The sequence below is a fragment of the Oncorhynchus keta genome, chromosome 26 (genome assembly GCF_023373465.1).
Source record: "Oncorhynchus keta strain PuntledgeMale-10-30-2019 chromosome 26, Oket_V2, whole genome shotgun sequence".
Classification (NCBI taxonomy): domain Eukaryota; kingdom Metazoa; phylum Chordata; class Actinopteri; order Salmoniformes; family Salmonidae; genus Oncorhynchus; species Oncorhynchus keta.
The window spans coordinates 42,118,088-42,137,582 of NC_068446.1; the positions used below are offsets into that span (position 1 = coordinate 42,118,088).

A 19,495-nucleotide genomic window follows, 5' to 3' on the forward strand; every position below is an offset into this window, starting at 1 on the left:
TGGATGCTCATTTGGAAATATTTAATTACGGTTTGCAAATCACCAACAGTCAAGGAGTATGCCTTTGCGATGTCAGTGGTACCCCGTCCCGCCCCACCAAAATGGAAAAGGTGACTGAAAATGTGTAAAGCCAATGTTTATATGGCAGAATGATCATCATTTGCTACAAGCCCCCCCATAAGAAGTACAAAAATGTACTCGACTACCAACATGGATGATTTAAAAAATAATAAATTGGAGTATTATATAGAGGATGTTAAAAGTTGAATGAAAACTGTTTTTCCCCATAGGTCTAGCAAGTCCTCCCAATGTTTCATTCAGCTCATAGATCAGAGAAGCTTAAAAATCGAGAAGAATGAATATAATACAAATCTTCGGACAAATGAGTAGAGTTCAGTACATTCAGTAGGTGTTGACATCTCCATGTAGAAATGGGACACAGACAATATAAACTGGGAAGACCTGAGGCCAGAAAGTATAGTTCAGAGCCCTCAGAGATGGAGGATTCAGGATCGCGGCAGTAGTTCAGAGCCCTCAGAGATGGAGGATTCAGGATCGCGGCAGTAGTTCAGAGCCCTCAGAGATGGAGGATTCAGGATCGCGGCAGTAGTTCAGAGCCCTCAGAGATGGAGGATCGCGGTAGAAGTTCAGAGCCCTCAGAGATGACGACAAGTGAAACCTCAGCAGTGCTAGAAGATCATTTGAGCTGAGAGACTCGGAGGGGTGCAAGTTCCTGTTCTCATTGCAGTTACATTCAGTAGGTGTTAACAGATTCCCTTCATCTGGACATGCAGAAATGGACCCGGACAGAAACCGTGGTTCTGTCTGATCCTTCAGCTCAGAGACGAGTGCCAGTAGAGTTCAGATGTCCTGTCTTGACATTAGATTTGGAAGCTTTTGAGAGATCTCGCTGGAGGAGGAGAATAAAAAGTCACTAATACAAAAACATACATGCTGGTCCTGTACATTACATGAAGACAAAACACAGGAAGGAAAATCTGTCTTGGAGAAGGTGAGTGGAACATCCCTTTAACTTCCTGTGCAACAAAAAAAAAACCCAGAAGGTTATTATAAATGTGAAGAGAGATAGAAGACACAGAATAACATGGCTGCGTGACAATAGTTTAACCAAAAACCTTGTGATAAAAGTCAATATGAAAACCCAGCAACACAGCCCAGTTCAACAGTGTACGTTTGATCTTCAATAAAAACGTGAATATGGTAAATATTATTATTATTATTATTAAAGGCCAACCGAACCGGACCGGGCTCTCGGTTGCACTCCGTTAGTCAAAGCTGAAAAGTAGGCATAACTTCAGCATGCAACCTTGGTTAGCAACTTAGCATGGTGAGCCTCACTGATTGTTACGGTGTTAAGTAAAAATGTCCATTCATACAGACCTGGTAATGGCGGTGGATTCAATGTTGACAAAATCCTTCTAAAATAGAATGTAGAGTTAGACGGTCAGAGGAAATCTATTCATGACAGCTTGCTTTCACTTAAAGGAAAAATTTACCTAAATTCACCTATTTACAATGACGGCCTACCCCGGCAACGCTGGGCCAATTGTGCGGCCGCCCTATGGGACTCCCAATCACAGCCGGATGTGATACAGCCTGGATTCAAACCAGGGACTATAGTGACACCTCTGAGATGCAGTACATTAGACAGCTGCACCACTCGGGAGCCCGATAAAGAATATGATTGTCTCCTTGGAGAGAAGACATCCTACCGAGGTATGACATCAGCCAGTATTGAAATCTGACATGTATGATAGACGTTTTAATGATCTAAACGTTGTATTCATATTAACTTCCTGTGTAGAGAGAGAGAGACTTCCTATTAACTTCCTGTGTAGAGAGAGATACTTCCTATTAACTTCCTGTGTAGAGAGAGAGAGACTTCCTATTAACTTCCTGTGTAGAGAGAGAGACTTCCTATTAACTTCCTGTGTAGAGAGATAGACTTCCTATTAACTTCTAGTGTAGAGAGAGAGACTTCCTATTAACTTCTAGTGTAGAGAGAGAGAGACTTCCTATTAACTTCTAGTGTAGAGAGAGAGAGACTTCCTATTAACTTCTAGTGTAGAGAGAGAGAGACTTCCTATTAACTTCTAGTGTAGAGAGAGAGAGACTTCCTATTAACTTCTAGTGTAGAGAGAGAGAGACTTCCTATTAACTTCTAGTGTAGAGAGAGAGACTTCCTATTAACTTCCTGTGTAGAGAGAGAGACTTCCTATTAACTTCCTGTGTAGAGAGAGAGACTTCCTATTAACTTCCTGTGTAGAGAGAGAGACTTCCTATTAACTTCCTGTGTAGAGAGAGAGACTTCCTATTAACTTCCTGTGTAGAGAGAGACTTCCTATTAACTTCCTGTGTAGAGAGAGACTTCCTATTAACTTCCTGTGTAGAGAGAGAGACTTCCTATTAACTTCCTGTGTAGAGACTTCCTATTAACTTCCTGTGTAGAGACTTCCTATTAACTTCCTGTGTAGAGACTTCCTATTAACTTCCTGTGTAGAGACTTCCTATTAACTTCCTGTGTAGAGACTTCCTATTAACTTCCTGTGTAGAGACTTCCTATTAACTTCCTGTGTAGAGACTTCCTATTAACTTCCTGTGTAGAGAGAGAGAGAGACTTCCTATTAACTTCCTGTGTAGTGAGACTATCACTGTGGTACGTTAATACAGGACAGATTTCTACCTGCTTTAACACCAATAACTCAGATACCCAGGTAATCGATAGAACATCAACTCAGATGCACAAAAACAATATAACATAGAAAAATGGGTGAATCTTTCCTTTAAGTGTATAAGACTGGTGCAATTCTGTCACTGTACAGACATGCATAGCCACGTATCTCTGACTGGATCGTGTGTTGCTGGGTTTATGATTGGCCGGTAGGTGATGACCTAGGGAAATTACCGAAAATTCCGAATAGGTGCTGGCCACAGAGTTAACGGTGATGTTACAGCGCGAGGCAGGGGTTCTCAGCGCCGTGCCGTTCAGGTGGGAGACGTTCTCCTTGTTGCGTTCCACTGTGTGGGGGGTTCTTCCAACACGACCAGGGGTCCTCAGAGGAATCTGGGAGGGAGGGGAGGGGGGGTGTTAGTGTTCTCTAACACTTCATGTGGAGCAGACGGGTATAATAGGGTCTGTTACTCGTTTTAAGCATGCTATGAGTCTCATGTCGTTACCACGTTTCCCCTCTTCAACTGACTCAACATGGCTGTTATTGAGACCGGATCCTTATGAGATGACAAGGACAAAAAAACACTGTCGGTGATTATCATAAGGGGATCCGACCATGCTGGGACTCTCTGTACTAACCATGCTTACAGTCGTAGGTGATCTGAGGACCGGGGACTCTGTACTAACCATGCTGACAGTCGTAGGTGGTCTGAGGACCGAGGACTCTGTACTAACCATGCTGACAGTCTGGTCTGAGGACCGGGGACTCTGTACTAACCATGCTGACAGTCGTAGGTGGTCTGAGGACCGGGGACTCTGTACTAACCATGCTGACAGTCGTAGGTGGTCTGAGGACCGGGGACTCTGTACTAACCATGCTGACAGTCGTAGGTGGTCTGAGGACCGGGGACTCTGTACTAACCATGCTGACAGTCTGGTCTGAGGACCGGGACTGTGTGTGTGTGTACTAACCTTGCTGGCAGACATAGGTGGTCTGAGGACGGGCGACTGGCACATGGTTCCGCCGAAGGCAGAGCGGAAGGTGCTGTTAGGAGTAGAACTGGAGATACTGCTAGTGGCATTCAGCTGGGGAAAGGAGAAAACGACAATTCACACCCTGCTCCGTTTTTAACCCAGACTAGACGTTCCGGGTCGTGTTTTTTTAAACCCAGACTAGACATTCCGGGTCGTGTTTTTTTAACCCAGACTAGACATTCCGGGTTGTGTTTTTTTAACCCAGACTAGACATTATGGTTGTTGAGGAACTGCCCCTCACTACCATCAGGCTCTGCTCAAACCCAACATCCCAAGCCAATCAATCTGTTATTTTTATATTGTTTTTGCCTACATGAGGCCAGTCAGCCCAGTCCAAGCATTTCTCGTCACCCCAATAGTGTAACCAGCTTCCCCCTGAAGCTTGGACAGCAGTCTCTTCGTATCTTCCAAAAACATCTGAAATCCTACCTCTTCAAAAATTATCTTGAATAATCCCACAGCACTCTTCCCCCCCCAACTAGCTTTAATTTGATCACATAAACAACCCTATTGGTGTCAAATCAACTGGTTTACCTTTCTTGCTTTGCCAGGCGTAGGGGTCTCTGCAAGGCGTCTTTTGGAGGGGGTTCGTTGAGCAGTACCATACAGCATGTCTTGTTCTATCTGCTGGTTCTTCTTCAGGTGCTGTTTGTTTCACAGATCACACTCAGTATTTCTCATGGGAACCACATTCACTATATACTACAAAAACACTGGAAATAGTCCGCAGTTAAGATGTGTGTGTTTGTCATCGCAACCTTCCCCCCACTCTTCCTAGAATATATCACTGATCTGATTAGGACATGGTTGGGGAAAGCTGTGTTGAGACAGACATTGATGAGATTGAAGTCAAATCTAATCAAGTGAGATCAGTGATTGCCCCAAAGGGAGGAAGGAAGCACATTAAAAGCGCCCAAACAGGGCCGTTTTGTCTCATCTACAAGCATTGAAACAGGGCCGTTTTGTCTCATCTTACTCTCTCATTCTTCTCTCTCTCCTTCTCCAGACGCAGTAGTTCCCACTGCTCCTGTACATACTGGAGGAACCGTTGTCCGTTAACCAGGAACTCTCTGCACTGCTCCTCCTCCCAGAGGTCTATCTGGGTCTTCAGGCTCTTCTCCAACTGGAACACACGAGAGAACATGTTTCAAGTTAATGTGCCCCTCTAATGGCCCCTGAGGTGTCACAATAAATAAAAACACAGAAATATAGAACACAAAGAAAAACAGGCCAGCTATTCAGGTCAGAGAGCCTGTGGGTAGAGAAATAACCAATTAACATGACAATCTGAAGAACACTACTTAGCCTCACCTTCGGCAGGCTTTTCTGCAGCTCGGCCCTCTGCTTCTCCTCTTTAAGAAGGTTCCCTCCTCGGTTGTTAAATCTAGAAGGATCCGTTGCCTTTTTCTGTGGAGAATTCAACCATGATCTTGACAAATACATTCACTTGAGAAACACACCCGAAACTCGTGAGTCAGTGGAAAAGTGAAGGGTTGGGGGTTCAGCGTGATGACAGATGGAAGGTGATGTCACGGACACAATATACACAAAACAGACTGAGATTAAAGATTTGAAATCATATTCCTCACTAAAAAGTGCTCACCTCCAGTTGTAGGAACAGAGTCCAGCTGTCTTGCCACCTGGTTACTCCTTCAAACAGCTCCCGGTGGTCCTCGTAGTGCTTCTTCAGACTCACGAGCTCCTCCTGGTGTAAGTTCAGCATCTCCTCAGTGTAGTCATCTGAGGGATTACAGTATCAGTGTAGTCATCTGAGGGATTACAGTATCAGTGTAGTCATCTGAGGGATTACAGTATCAGTGTAGTCATCTGAGGGATTACAGTATCAGTGTAGTCATCTGAGGGATTACAGTATCAGTGTAGTCATCTGAGGGATTACAGTATCAGTGTAGTCATCTGAGGGATTACAGTATCAGTGTAGTCATCTGAGGGATTACAGTATCAGTGTAGTCATCTGAGGGATTACAGTATCAGTGTAGTCATCTGAGGGAATACAGTATCAGTGTAGTCATCTGAGGGATTACAGTATCAGTGTAGTCATCTGAGGGATTACAGTATCAGTGTAGTCATCTGAGGGATTACAGTATCAGTGTAGTCATCTGAGGGATTACAGTATCAGTGTAGTCATCTGAGGGAATACAGTATCAGTGTAGTCATCTGAGGGATTACAGTATCAGTGTAGTCATCTGAGGGATTACAGTATCAGTGTAGTCATCTGAGGGATTACAGTATCAGTGTAGTCATCTGAGGGATTACAGTATCAGTGTAGTCATCTGAGGGAATACAGTATCAGTGTGTTATTTATCAACCTCAGTCAGACAACCAGGGTTGTGTTCATTGGTCACCAAAATGGAAGACAACTGACAAACAAGGTGGGGGACGACCTGGACTATTGTCTAATAAGAAACACCATATTCATTTGCACAACGTTTCTCTGTGATGTACCAAATGAACACCACCCGGGACATTACAGTCATAACAGGGACCAGGTTTCATGAGCAACCCAGTAGTACATTCCAATCAAAATACGTACTACGATACTGTATTTACAAACAACAACTGACCACCATAGTAGGGTGTGAAGGCTTGTCTCTGCTCCAGGCTGTAGAAACACCTCTCCCAGAACAGAGCCACTTCGGCCCTGATGGCTTCCACCACACTGCTCATGTTCTTGATCTTCAGCTGCTCCAGACGCCGGCACTCAGCTTGTAACTGGGGAGCGGGGTAGGGGGTACAAAACCTACTGATTCATTCAATTCAGAACATTCACTCAGGTGAGTAATGTTTCCCAACGTATTCATTACTCATGGTAAATAAAGTTGGGCCTAGGGTTTGTCATAGGCATTCTGAAAGGCAGTCCTTGCAAATGCAAAATGTTTAAAACATTTTTTATGTTAAATGTAATACGGTTCTGGATTAGGTATAGCATAGTGCTGGACGTTCCTCCACTTTGTTTCTACTTTACAGGACCCACCAAACAAGAATTATGTAGGGTTGCAAAATTCCAGTAACTTTCCCATAATTCCATAGGTTCCCAGAAATCCTGGTGAGAAGATTCCTGGAATCAGGAGGGAATAAGCAGGAAAACCAGAATCCCCCCCCAACCAAAATTTAGAATTTGAGGAAATTCACCCCCAAAAAAATGTGCAACCTTAAAATGTACGTCAGAACACATGGTCCAGTCCAGGAAATCAACCTTAAAATGTATGTCAGAACACATGGTCCAGTCCAGGAATTCAACCTTAAAATGTACGTCAGAACACATGGTCCAGTCCAGGAAATCAACCTTAAATGTTAAACTCACAGCATCCATGTTCTTCGTCCTGGACTGGACCATGTGTTCTGACATGCCATCTCTCTCCTCCTGGGGCACCTGCAGCCTCTCCCACAGCTCCTGGATCTTAGTGCGGTAGGAGATACACACTCGCTCGTTCTCCGTCTTGCGATCCTCAAGCTGAGAATAACACAACAATAAGTATGGTCAGGGGCGGCAGAGTAGCCTAGTGGTTAGAGCGTTGGACTAGTAACCGGAAGGTTGCAAGTTCAAATCCCCGAGCTGACATGGTACAAATCTGTCAAATCTGAACAGGCAGTTAACCCACTGTTCCTAGACCAGTTAACCCACTGTTCCTAGGCCGTCATTGAAAAATAAGAATTTGTTCTTAACTGACTTGCCTAGTTAAATAAAAAGGAAAAAAATATATAAAGTGTTGTTTTGATGGACAAATGGGCTTCTGTGTTACATTTGTAAACATTTATCTGATCGCTATGTAGATGTATCAAATACCACCCAACAAGAGTGAAACCATCCCAGGAGAAAGTTTAAACTAAAACAAGCCAGAAATTGCTCTTACAATAGCAAATTTTATTAGTCACAAGTGTAGACCTTACAGTGAAATGCTTACTTACGAGTCCCTAAATAACAATTCAGTTAAAAAATATATGGATAAGAATAAAAAATAAAAGTAACAAGTAATTAAAAAGCAGCAGTAAAATAACAATAGCGAGACTATATACAGGGGGGTACCGGTACAGAGTCAATGTGCGGGAGCACCGGTTAGTTGAGGTAATATGTACATGTAGGTAGAGTTATTAAGTGACTATGCATAGATGATAACAACAGAGAGTAGCAGAGGTGTAAAAGAGGGGGGGGGGGCAATGAAAATAGTCTGGGTTGCCATTTGATTAGACGTTCAGGAGTCTTATGGCTTGGGGGGGGTAGAAGCTGTTTAGAAGCCTCTTGGCGATCCGGTACCACTTGCCATGTTGTAGCAGAGAGAAAAGTCTATGAGTAGGGCGACTGGAGTCTGACTATTTTTAGGGCCTTCCTCTGACACCGCCTGGTATAGAGGTCCTGGATGGCAGGAAACTTGGCCCCAGTTATGTACTGGGCCGTTCTCACTACCCTCTGTAGTAGAGGTCGACCGATTAATTAGGGCCGATTTCAAGCTTTCTGTTGCATTGTTCAGGGGCAGAACGACGACCTTGTCAGCTCGGGGATTCAATCTTGCAACCTTACGGTTAACTAGTGAAACGCTCTAACCTCCTGTCTCACGAGGAGCCTGCCTGTTACGCGAATGCAGTAAGAAGCCAAGGTAAGTAGCTAGCATTAAACTTAGCGTATAAAAAACAATCAATCAATCATAATCACTAGTTATCACTACACATGGTTGATGATATTACTAGTTTACCTAGCGTGTCCTGCGTTGCATATAATCGATGCGGTGCGCATTCGTGAAAAAGGACTGTCGTTGCTCCAATGTGTACCTAACCATAAATGCCTTTCTTAAAATCAATACACAGAAGTATATTTTTAAACCTGCATATTTAGCTACAAGAAGGTTAGCAGGCAATATTAACCAGGTGAAATTGTGTCGTCTTCTCTTGCGTTCATTGCACGCAGTCAGGGTATATGCAATAGTCTGGGCTGCCTGGCTCTTTACGAACCAATTTGCCAGCTTTTTACGTAATTATGACATAACATTGAAAGTTGTGCAATGTAACAAGAATATTTAGACTTATGGATGCCACCAGTTAGATAAAATACGGAACGGTTCCGTATTTCACTGAAAGACAAAACGTCTTGTTTTCGAGATGATAGTTTCGGATTCGACCACATTAATGACCTAAGGCTCATGTTTCTGTGTGTTATTATGTTATAACTAAGTCTATGGTTTGATAGAGCAGCCTGACTGAGCGATGGTAGGCACCAGCAGGCTTGTAAGCATTCATTCAAACAGCACTTAGTGCGTTTTGCCAGCAGCTCGTCGCAATAATCCAAGCATTGAGCTGTTTATAACTTCAAGCCTATCAACTCCCGAGATGAGGCTGGTGTAACCGATGTGAAATGGCTAGCTAGTCAGTGGGGTGCACGCTAATAGCGTTTCAAACGTCACTCGCTCTGAGACTTGGAGTAGTTGTTCTCCTTGCTCTGCATGGGTAACGCTGCTTCGAGGGTGGCTGTTGTTGATGTGTTCCTGGTTCGAGCCCAGGTAGGAGCGAGATGGAAGCTATACTGTTACACCGGCAATACTAAAGTGCCTATAAGAACATCCAATAGTCGAAGGTGAATGAAATACAAATCGTATAGAGAGAAATGGTCCTATAATTCCTATAATAACTACAACCTAAAACTTCTTACCTGGGAATATTGAAGACTCATGTTAAAAGGAACCACCAGCTTTCATATGTTCTCATGTTCTGAGCAAGGAACTTAAACGTTAGCTTTCTGACATGGCAAATATTGCACTTTTACTGTCTTCTCCAACACTTTGTTTTTGCATTATTTCAACCAAATGTCATTATTTATTTGAGGCTAAATTGATTTTATTGATGTATTATATTAAGTTAAAATAAGTGTTCATTCAGTATTGTTGTAATTGTCATTAATTATAAATAATCATATTAAGTTAAAATAAGTGTTCATTCAGTATTGTTGTAATTGTCATTAATTATAAATAATCAGATTAATCGGTATCGGCTTTTTTTGGTCCATCCAGTCATGAGTGAACAGGGAGTACAGGAGGGGACTGAGAACGCACCCGAGGGGTCCGTGTTGAGGATCCCCTCGTCTTACCAGACGCTGCTGTTCTATCCTGCCGGTACAGCGTATAACCAGCCAGCTGTATGTTGATAGTGTCGTCATTCAGGCACGACTTCGTGAAGCGTAAGATATTACAGTTTTGAATGTCCAGTTGGTAGTTTAATCTTCCTCGTAGTTCATTGATTTTATTCTCCAAACATTGCATGTTTGCTAGCAGAATGGAAGGAAGTGGGGGTTTATTCGATTGCGTAAAAATTCTCCAAAGGCAGCCTGCCCTCTGGCCCCCTTTTCTCCACCTCCTCTTCATGCAAATCACAGGGATTTGGGCCTGTTCCCGAGAAAGCAGTATATCGTTCACGTCGGACTCATTAAAGGGAAAAAAGGATTCTGCCAGTGATGAGTAAATCGCAGTCCTGATGTCCAGAAGTTATTTTTGGTCATAAGAAACGGTAGCGGCAACATTATGCACAAAATAAGTTATTAACAACGCAAAAAAAACACAATAGGTTGTGGACACGTGGAACATCAGCCTCTTCTTCTGTGCCATTGTAATCAATATGGCACATCTTTAAATAAATGAAGCATTCTGACAGAAAATAACAGAAAATGGTGAATGTACATGAAAAGGGCTGTATGCCCAGTTCTCACCTGTCCCAGCAGCAGTTGGAGAGCTGTGATGTTGTCGCTGGACAGACAGAAGGCCTCCTCGTCCTCACACACCACGTCCCTCTCAAAGCTGGTGTCTGGCAGCTGGTCCAGCTCCTCCATACACACAATGATCTGACGCTTGATACCCACAAACTCACCGTGGCGACGATCCTGGAACATACAACGAAGAGCATAAATCTCAATTTACACAAAGATTGTCTGAATGAACATATAAAATGCAACATTTAAAGTGTTGGTCACGTGTTTCAAGAGCTGAAAATAAAAGATCACAGAAATTTTCCAGACACACAAAAAGCTTATTTCTCTCAAATGTTGTGCGCAAATGTATTTACATTCCTGTTAGTGAGCATTTCTCCTTTGCCAAGATAATCCATCCACCTGACAGGTGTGGTATATCAATAAGCTGATTAAAACATCATGATCATTACACAGGTGCACCTTGTGCTGGGGGACAAATAATAATAATAATAATAATAATAATAATATATAATAAAAGGCCACTCTTAACATGTTCAGTTTTGTCACAACACAATGCCACAGATGTCTAAAGTCTTGAGGGAGTGTGCAATTGGCATGATGACTGCAGGAATGTCCACCAGAGCTGTTGCCAGAGAATATAATGTTAATTTCTCTACCATAAGCCTCCTCCAAAGTCGTTTTAGAGAATTTGGCAGTACGTCCAACCGGCCTCACAACCGCAGACCATTTGTAACCATGCCAACCCAGAAAAACTAAGCTCATAGAAAAAAATATAACGAAATGGAATTAAAATAATTGAACCCATGTCAGTCAATTTGTTGTTTAAAACTTCTTAGGGCTGAGATCCCGCTAACGGGATCGATATGACAAAAACAGAAATCCCATCAATAAAATTCCTCAAATATAGAAGTATTTCACATCATTTTAAAGATACCCTTCTTGTTAATCCCACCACAGTGTCCGATTTCAAATCGTCTTTACGGCGAAAGCACCAAACGATTATGTTAGGTCAGAGCCAAGTCACAGAAAAACACAGCCATTTTTCCAGCCAAAGAGAAGAGTCACAAAAATCAGAAATAGAGATAGAATTCACCACTAACCTTTGATGATCTTCTACAGATGACACTCGTAGGACTTCATGTTACACAATACATGTATGTTTTGTTCGATAAAGTTAATATTTATATATTTAAAAAAAAAAATACTATGGCGTTCAGTAGTTCCAAAAACATGATGATATTGCAGAGAGCCACATCAATTTATAGAAATTCTCATAATAAATGTTGATGAAAATACAAGTGTTATGCATGGAACTTTAGATACACTTCTCCTTAATGCAACCGCCGTGTCAGATTTAAAAAAAGTTTAACGGAAAAAGTAAACCATGCAATAATCAGAGTATGGCACTCAGAGACCAAACAAGCCAAAAATATATCTGCCATATTGTGCAGTCAACAGAAGTCAGAAATAACATTATAAATATTCACTTACCTTTGATGATTTTCATCAGAATGCACTCCCAGGAATCCCAGTTCCACAATAAATGTTTGTTTTGTTCAATAATGTCCATCATTTATGTCCAAATAGCTACTTTTGTTAGCACGTTTTGTAAACAAATCCAACCTCACGAAGCGCGTTCACAAGGAGCACACAAAATGTCAAAAAGTTCCATTACAGTCCGTAGAAACATGTCAAACGATGTATAGAATCAATCTTTAGGATGTTTAACATAAATCTTCAATAATGTTCCAACCGGAGAATTCCTTTGTCTGTAGAAAAACAATGGAACGCGAGCTACCTCTCACGTGAACGAGCTTGTGGCACTCTGCCAGACCACTGGCTCAAAGAGCCCGTATGAGCCCCTCCTTTACAGTAGAAGCCTCAAACAATTTTCTAAAGACTGTTGACATCTAGTGGAAGCCTTAGGAAGTGCAACATGACCAATATCCCACTGTATCTTCAATAGGAAATGAGTTGAAAATCAACTACTAACCTCAGATTTCCCACTTCCTGGTTGGATTTTTTTCTCAGGTTTTTGCCTGCCATATGAGTTCTGTTATACTCACAGACATCATTCAAACAGTTTTAGAAACTTCAGAGTGTTTTCTATCCAAATATACTACTAATATGCATATATTAGCAACTGGGACTGAGTAGCAGGCAGTTTACTCTGGGAACCTTATTCATCCAAGCTAAAAAAAATGACAGAAATGTTGGTTAATCGCTCAGCACTATTAAATATGCATCCGAATTGTATCACTTCATGCCTCTTCAAACATACAGCGCTGCAATTCTCAAATTCATCTAAAAGAAATCTGTGTATATTGGGTTTGCTGTGCTTAAGTGACAGGCCCACTTTCCTATGTCTATTGTACATCATACTATTCTTAGGGCCATAAATTGTTCATTTTACTTTCATATTTTAGTCATTTAGCAGACGTTCTTATCCAGAGCGACTTACATGAGCAATTATGGTTATACTCAAGGACACAGACAGATTTTTAACCTAGTCAGCTCGGTGATTCAAAACAGTAACCGTTCAGCTACTGGCCCAACGCCATTAACCACTAGGCTACCTTCGGCTAACCACAAACTGACCAAGACCCCCCCCCCCCCAAATGGACATGTATGAATACCATGAAGGATGATGCAGACGTACCTTCTCTTTAGTGAGATCATTCAGGTAGGAGTGGTAGCTGTCCAGTTGCTCCAGGGATGGGACAGAGTCCATGTCGATACAGAAGGGAACTGAACACATGATGTCACACAGCTCCCGGTCCTGCTTGTACAGAGTCTTCAGGTCTTTAACCCTCTGACTCTTCTGTTTCATCGTCACCTCCAGCCGTGACCGAATGTCCTTCTCCAGCTGCAGCATCGTCCTCCCCTTGTCCTCCTATAGACACACCGAGACGGGTTGAAAGGAACATCAACAAGCTGAAACATTAGGATAATGAAGTAACATGGCTCTACACTGACCGTTTTCTATGAGGAGCACATGTGAGCCTAATTTGGAAGATGTAGGCGCACACAAAGTAATTCAGGAGCACAATGAAAAATATTTGAGGTAATAAAGCTAGAATCCTTCATTTCTATAGTAAAAAATAAAAAAAATAAAAAAATAAAAAATCAGGTCACATAGCAAAAGATACAAGTAAAATATCTTTACTGTAACAATATTGCGTGTACCAATTTGGATTCTAAAGACAGAAAAATGCCTATTTTTCACGAGTTTGTTAACTCAAAATACAAAAAATCTGGAGATGCACTTCTTAGGCTCATTGCTCCACTAGTAGCTAGAAGGAATAAGCTTAACTCAAGTCAAGAGAGAAGTGGACCTCAAAGGGGGATAGTTGAAGCTCAGTGCACAGAACATCCAGCTCTTTGCGACAGGACTCTATGCTGCTCATCAATCTCTTCCTTAAACAGTCCTCCTCTGCGATCATCATGTCCAGCAAGCCCTAGTAGAATAGAACACACACAGGTCAAAATACACTCCATTGGTTAATAAGTTTACCGTCCTGTCTCCATTGGTTAATAAGTGAGTTTACCATCCTGGCTCCATTGGTTAATAAGTTTACCGTCCTGGCTCCATTGGGTAATAAGTGAATTTTTACAGTCCTGGCTCCAGCTCATTTTGTACTGTCTTGCCATTTGTCAACTACTATGGTCATTGTCACAACAATGCATGGCAATGACCAAGGGAGTTTAGTAAGCCACAAGGCAGCACAAACAGATCTGGTAGCAGGCTAGCAAACTACCTTAAATCATCTTTTGGAATGAACCCCAAACTCACTTTGATATGTTTCTTGACGACATCAGTCCTCTGTAGTCGTTGGTCCTCTGGAATGCCTATTTCTTCCCAGATGTCCTTCAACTGGTTCAGGGCTCGATTCAGACATGCCACAGATTCTGCAGCATGGACTTCACTGTAGAGGAACATTTTAAGTAGGTGAAAGCATGTCACATAAATGTGTTATGAATGCTGCAGCCTGCAACTATAGGAAAGAGTACAGATTAGGTTCACACTCTCCATTATGTTATTTTGTGTGCATTGCAGAGCTTGTTGTTGATCAACAGAGTAACTGAGCGGGTTCTCGACGGTGTCAGGTGACACGTAGCTACTGTAGCCATGGACATTTTGTCTGATCAGTAGCTGGTTGACATTCCCCTTGGCAGGCTAAACAGGTTAGTCGACTACGTTAATTGAGTTGCCAAAACAGTCCATCTAGTTAAACTCTCCATTGTATTTAAAAACATATGTTTAGCTAACGTTAGCTCATCTTTACATACTTTACAGTAACGTTAGCTAGCTAGTTATGGCAGCTTATCATTTTAATATCAAGTTAAGGCGATTACCAAACGGTTAGTTAGCCGTGTAGCCCAATTTAGCTAGCCAGATAAAGTTAACTAGTTAGGTACTACAGTAGTAACGGTAGCGTAACTAATGTTAGTTATTACCGACGGGATAACTTTAGCTACTGCAGTACTGTGTGCCAATATTCATCTATTTAACGTTGTTTAGTATGCTATGCTAGCTCTCATTATTAGTTAGCTAGCTAACGTTAACAACAGTCAAGGACATCATCCAAACACAACAACCCACACACACAATTTTGGGGGACTAACCTTCTCCTCATGGTTATGCTCCACCGGGGATTAAAAAAAATAAAAAAAACGTGTTACCTTAACTAAATACGTCTCTTTTTAACACAATACAACACATGAAAGGTTGCTATCTGTGTCCAGGCGTCGTTTTGCCGTCTGCGACTCTTGTTCAAATCCTGCACCGAAACGTGGCCTCGGTTTCTATTGGCCGATATGGAGAATACGTCAATAAACTGCATTCTGTGGGCGTGGCCACAGCGTTTGACGACTTGAAGAGCTCACCTTTGATTTTTATTATTGAGGGGACAGCAATCATAGCTGAATATTTTATTACCTGAAAATAACATATATTAGCTGCTATAGTTCATATATGAACAGTCATTTTTATTTGAATATATGTCTATAAGCCTGTGCATTACTGTTGAGGCACTAACTAACGACTGTAATTTACACTCTAAATGAAACTAAAAGGGATTAATGGTACCCTTTGTTTCAGAACTGTTTCCAAACCAGTATAGGCATACACCCCAAAACTGACCTGAGATTGGTTCCCTTTTTATCATCTATTGAAGTGATCAGAACGAGGAGGAGGTTGAAGGTAGAGCATGATAACAGAGGAAAAGAAGGATTGCTGCCACTCCTCTGCTCCTTCTTTACTCATGATAAACTAGTGTTTCTATTGTCTATACTCATGATAGACTAGTGTTTCTATTGTCTATACTCATGATAGACTAGTGTTTCTATTGTCTATACTCATGATAGACTAGTGTTTCTATTGTCTATACTCATGATAGACTAGTGTTTCCATTGTCTATACTCATGATAGACTAGTGTTTCTATTGTCTTTACTCATGATAGACTAGTGTTTCTATTGTCTATACTCATGATAGACTAGTGTTTCCATTGTCTTTACTCATGATAGACTAGTGTTTCTATTGTCTATACTCATGATAGACTAGTGTTTCTATTGTCTATACTCATGATAGACTAGTGTTTCCATTCTCTTTACTCATGATAGACTAGTGTTTCCATTGTCTTTACTCATGATAGACTAGTGTTTCCATTGTTTTTACTCATGATAGACTAGTGTTTCCATTGTCTTTACTCATGATAGACTAGTGTTTCCATTGTCTTTACTCATGATAGACTAGTGTTTCTATTGTCTATACTCATGATAGACTAGTGTTTCCATTGTCTTTACTCATGATAGACTAGTGTTTCCATTGTCTTTACTCATGATAGACTAGTGTTTCCATTGTCTTTACTCATGATAGACTAGTGTTTCCATTGTCTTTACTCATGATAGACTAGTGTTTCTATTGTCTATACTCATGATAGACTAGTGTTTGCATTGTCTTTACTCATGATAGACTAGTGTTTCCATTGTCTTTACTCATGATAGACTAGTGTTTCCATTGTCTTTACTCATGATAGACTAGTGTTTCCATTGTCTATACTCATGATAGACTAGTGTTTCTATTGTCTTTACTCATGATAGACTAGTGTTTCCATTGTCTTTACTCATGATAGACTAGTGTTTCCATTGTCTTTACTCATGATAGACTAGTGTTTCTATTGTCTATACTCATGATAGACTAGTGTTTCTATTGTCTATACTCATGATAGACTAGTGTTTCCATTGTCTTTACTCATGATAGACTAGTGTTTCCATTGTCTTTACTCATGATAGACTAGTGTTTCTATTGTCTATACTCATGATAGACTAGTGTTTCTATTGTCTATACTCATGATAGACTAGTGTTTCTATTGTCTATACTCATGATAGACTAGTGTTTCCATTGTCTTTACTCATGATAGACTAGTGTTTCCATTGTCTTTACTCATGATAGACTAGTGTTTCTATTGTCTATACTCATGATAGACTAGTGTTTCCATTGTCTTTACTCATGATAGACTAGTGTTTCCATTGTCTTTACTCATGATAGACTAGTGTTTCCATTGTCTTTACTCATGATAGACTAGTGTTTCTATTGTCTATACTCATGATAGACTAGTGTTTCTATTGTCTATACTCATGATAGACTAGTGTTTCCATTGTCTTTACTCATGATAGACTAGTGTTTCCATTGTCTTTACTCATGATAGACTAGTGTTTCCATTGTCTTTACTCATGATAGACTAGTGTTTCTATTGTCTATACTCATGATAGACTAGTGTTTCCATTGTCTTTACTCATGATAGACTAGTGTTTCCATTGTCTTTACTCATGATAGACTAGTGTTTCCATTGTCTTTACTCATGATAGACTAGTGTTTCTATTGTCTATACTCATGATAGACTAGTGTTTCCATTGTCTTTACTCATGATAGACTAGTGTTTCCATTGTCTTTACTCATGATAGACTAGTGTTTCCATTGTCTTTACTCATGATAGACTAGTGTTTCCATTGTCTTTACTCATGATAGACTAGTGTTTCTATTGTCTATACTCATGATAGACTAGTGTTTCCATTGTCTTTACTCATGATAGACTAGTGTTTCCATTGTGTCTATAGACTAGTGTTTCCATTGTCTTTACTCATGATAGACTAGTGTTTCTATTGTCTATACTCATGATAGACTAGTGTTTCCATTGTCTTTACTCATGATAAACTAGAGTTTCCATTCTTTACTCATGATAGACTAGTGTTTCCATTGTCTTTACTCATGATAGACTAGTGTTTCTATTGTCTATACTCATGATAGACTAGTGTTTCCATTGTCTTTACTCATGATAGACTAGTGTTTCCATTCTTTACTCATGATAGACTAGTGTTTCAATTGTCTTTACTCATGATAGACTAGTGTTTCTATTGTCTATACTCATGATAGACTAGTGTTTCCATTGTCTTTACTCATGATAGACTAGTGTTTCCATTGTCTTTACTCATGATAGACTAGTGTTTCCATTGTCTTTACTCATGATAGACTAGTGTTTCTATTGTCTATACTCATGATAGACTAGTGTTTCCATTGTCTTTACTCATGATAGACTAGTGTTTCTATTGTCTATACTCATGATAGACTTTTTCCATTGTCTTTACTCATGATAGACTAGTGTTTCTATTGTCTATACTCATGATAGACTAGTGTTTCCATTGTCTTTACTCATGATAGACTAGTGTTTCCATTGTCTTTACTCATGATAGACTAGTGTTTCCATTGTCTTTACTCATGATAGACTAGTGTTTCTATTGTCTATACTCATGATAGACTAGTGTTTCCATTGTCTTTACTCATGATAGACTAGTGTTTCTATTGTCTATACTCATGATAGACTAGTGTTTCCATTGTCTTTACTCATGATAGACTAGTGTTTCCATTGTCTTTACTCATGATAGACTAGTGTTTCCATTGTCTTTACTCATGATAGACTAGTGTTTCCATTGTCTTTACTCATTGTCTAGTGTTTCCACTTTACTCATGATAGACTAGTGTTTCCATTGTCTTTACTCATGATAGACTAGTGTTTCTATTGTCTATACTCATGATAGACTAGTGTTTCCATTGTCTTTACTGATAGACTAGTGTTTCTATAGATAGACTAGTGTTTCCATTGTCTTTACTCATGATAGACTAGTGTTTCCATTGTCTTTACTCATGATAGACTAGTGTTTCCATTGTCTTTACTCATGATAGACTAGTGTTTCCATTGTCTTTACTCATGATAGACTAGTGTTTCCATTGTCTTTACTCATGATAGACTAGTGTTTCTATTGATAGACTAGTGTTTCCATACTCATGATAGACTAGTGTTTCTATTGTCTAGTACTCATGATAGACTAGTGTTTCTATTGTCTATACTCATGATAGACTAGTGTTTCCATTGTCTTTACTCATGATAGACTAGTGTTTCCATTGTCTTTACTCATGATAGACTAGTGTTTCCATTGTCTTTACTCATGATAGACTAGTGTTTCCATTGTCTTTACTCATGATAGACTAGTGTTTCCATTGTCTTTTTGTCTTTACTCATGATAGACTAGTGTTTCTATTGTTACTTGATAGACTAGTGTTTCCATTGTCTTTACTATGATAGACTAGTGTTTCTCATGATAGACTATTTGTCTTTACTACTCATGATAGATGATAGACTAGTGTTTCTATTGTCTATACTCATGTTTCTCATGATAGACTAGTGTTTCCATTGTCTTCTCATGATAGACTCTATTGTCTACTCATGATAGACTAGTGTTTCCATTGTCTTTACTCATGATAAACTAGTGTTTCTATTGTCTATACTCATGATAGACTAGTGTTTCCATTGTCTTTACTCATGATAGACTAGTGTTTCCATTGTCTTTACTCATGATAGACTAGTGTTTCCATTGTCTTTACATGATAGACTGTGTTTCCATTGTCTTTTTCCACTTTACATGATAGACTAGTGTTTCCATTGACTCAGATAGACTAGTGTTTCCATTGTCTTTACTCATGATAGACTAGTGTTTCCAT

The 19,495-nt window shown here is 40.3% G+C and overlaps 1 protein-coding gene across 4 annotated transcripts; it reads right to left on the reverse strand.

Moving 5' to 3' along the window:
- Window positions 1-6: 6 nt before the first annotated feature.
- LOC118358804 (protein regulator of cytokinesis 1-like) lies at window positions 7-15,245 on the reverse strand. Of its 4 annotated transcripts, none has more exons than XM_052480921.1 (16): window positions 15,063-15,245; window positions 14,230-14,362; window positions 13,772-13,894; window positions 13,096-13,329; window positions 10,437-10,607; window positions 7,050-7,199; window positions 6,310-6,457; window positions 5,331-5,467; window positions 5,039-5,134; window positions 4,704-4,850; window positions 4,262-4,372; window positions 3,665-3,778; window positions 2,927-3,085; window positions 1,402-1,439; window positions 1,261-1,296; window positions 7-910 (listed from the first exon to the last, which is right to left on the reverse strand). In XM_052480921.1, exons 1-15 carry the CDS (start codon window positions 15,071-15,073, stop codon window positions 1,287-1,289), a joined length of 1,782 nt encoding a protein of 593 aa, XP_052336881.1. In that variant the 5' UTR covers window positions 15,074-15,245; the 3' UTR covers window positions 7-910; window positions 1,261-1,286. The 4 variants fall into 4 exon arrangements, with proteins under 4 accessions (XP_052336881.1, XP_052336882.1, XP_052336879.1 ...); XM_052480922.1 differs by having other exon boundaries at window positions 1,256-1,296; XM_052480919.1 differs by lacking the exon at window positions 1,261-1,296.
- Window positions 15,246-19,495: the final 4,250 nt, after the last annotated feature.

Coding starts and splice junctions, on each gene's coding strand:
- LOC118358804 (XM_052480919.1), bottom strand. Junction 13,330..13,771: donor TTCAACTATCCCCCTTTGAG/GTCCACTTCTCT, acceptor GTGTGTCTATAG/GAGGACAAGGGGAGGACGAT. Junction 6,458..7,049: donor GGACGAAGAACATGGATGCT/GTGAGTTTAACA, acceptor CCCGCTCCCCAG/TTACAAGCTGAGTGCCGGCG.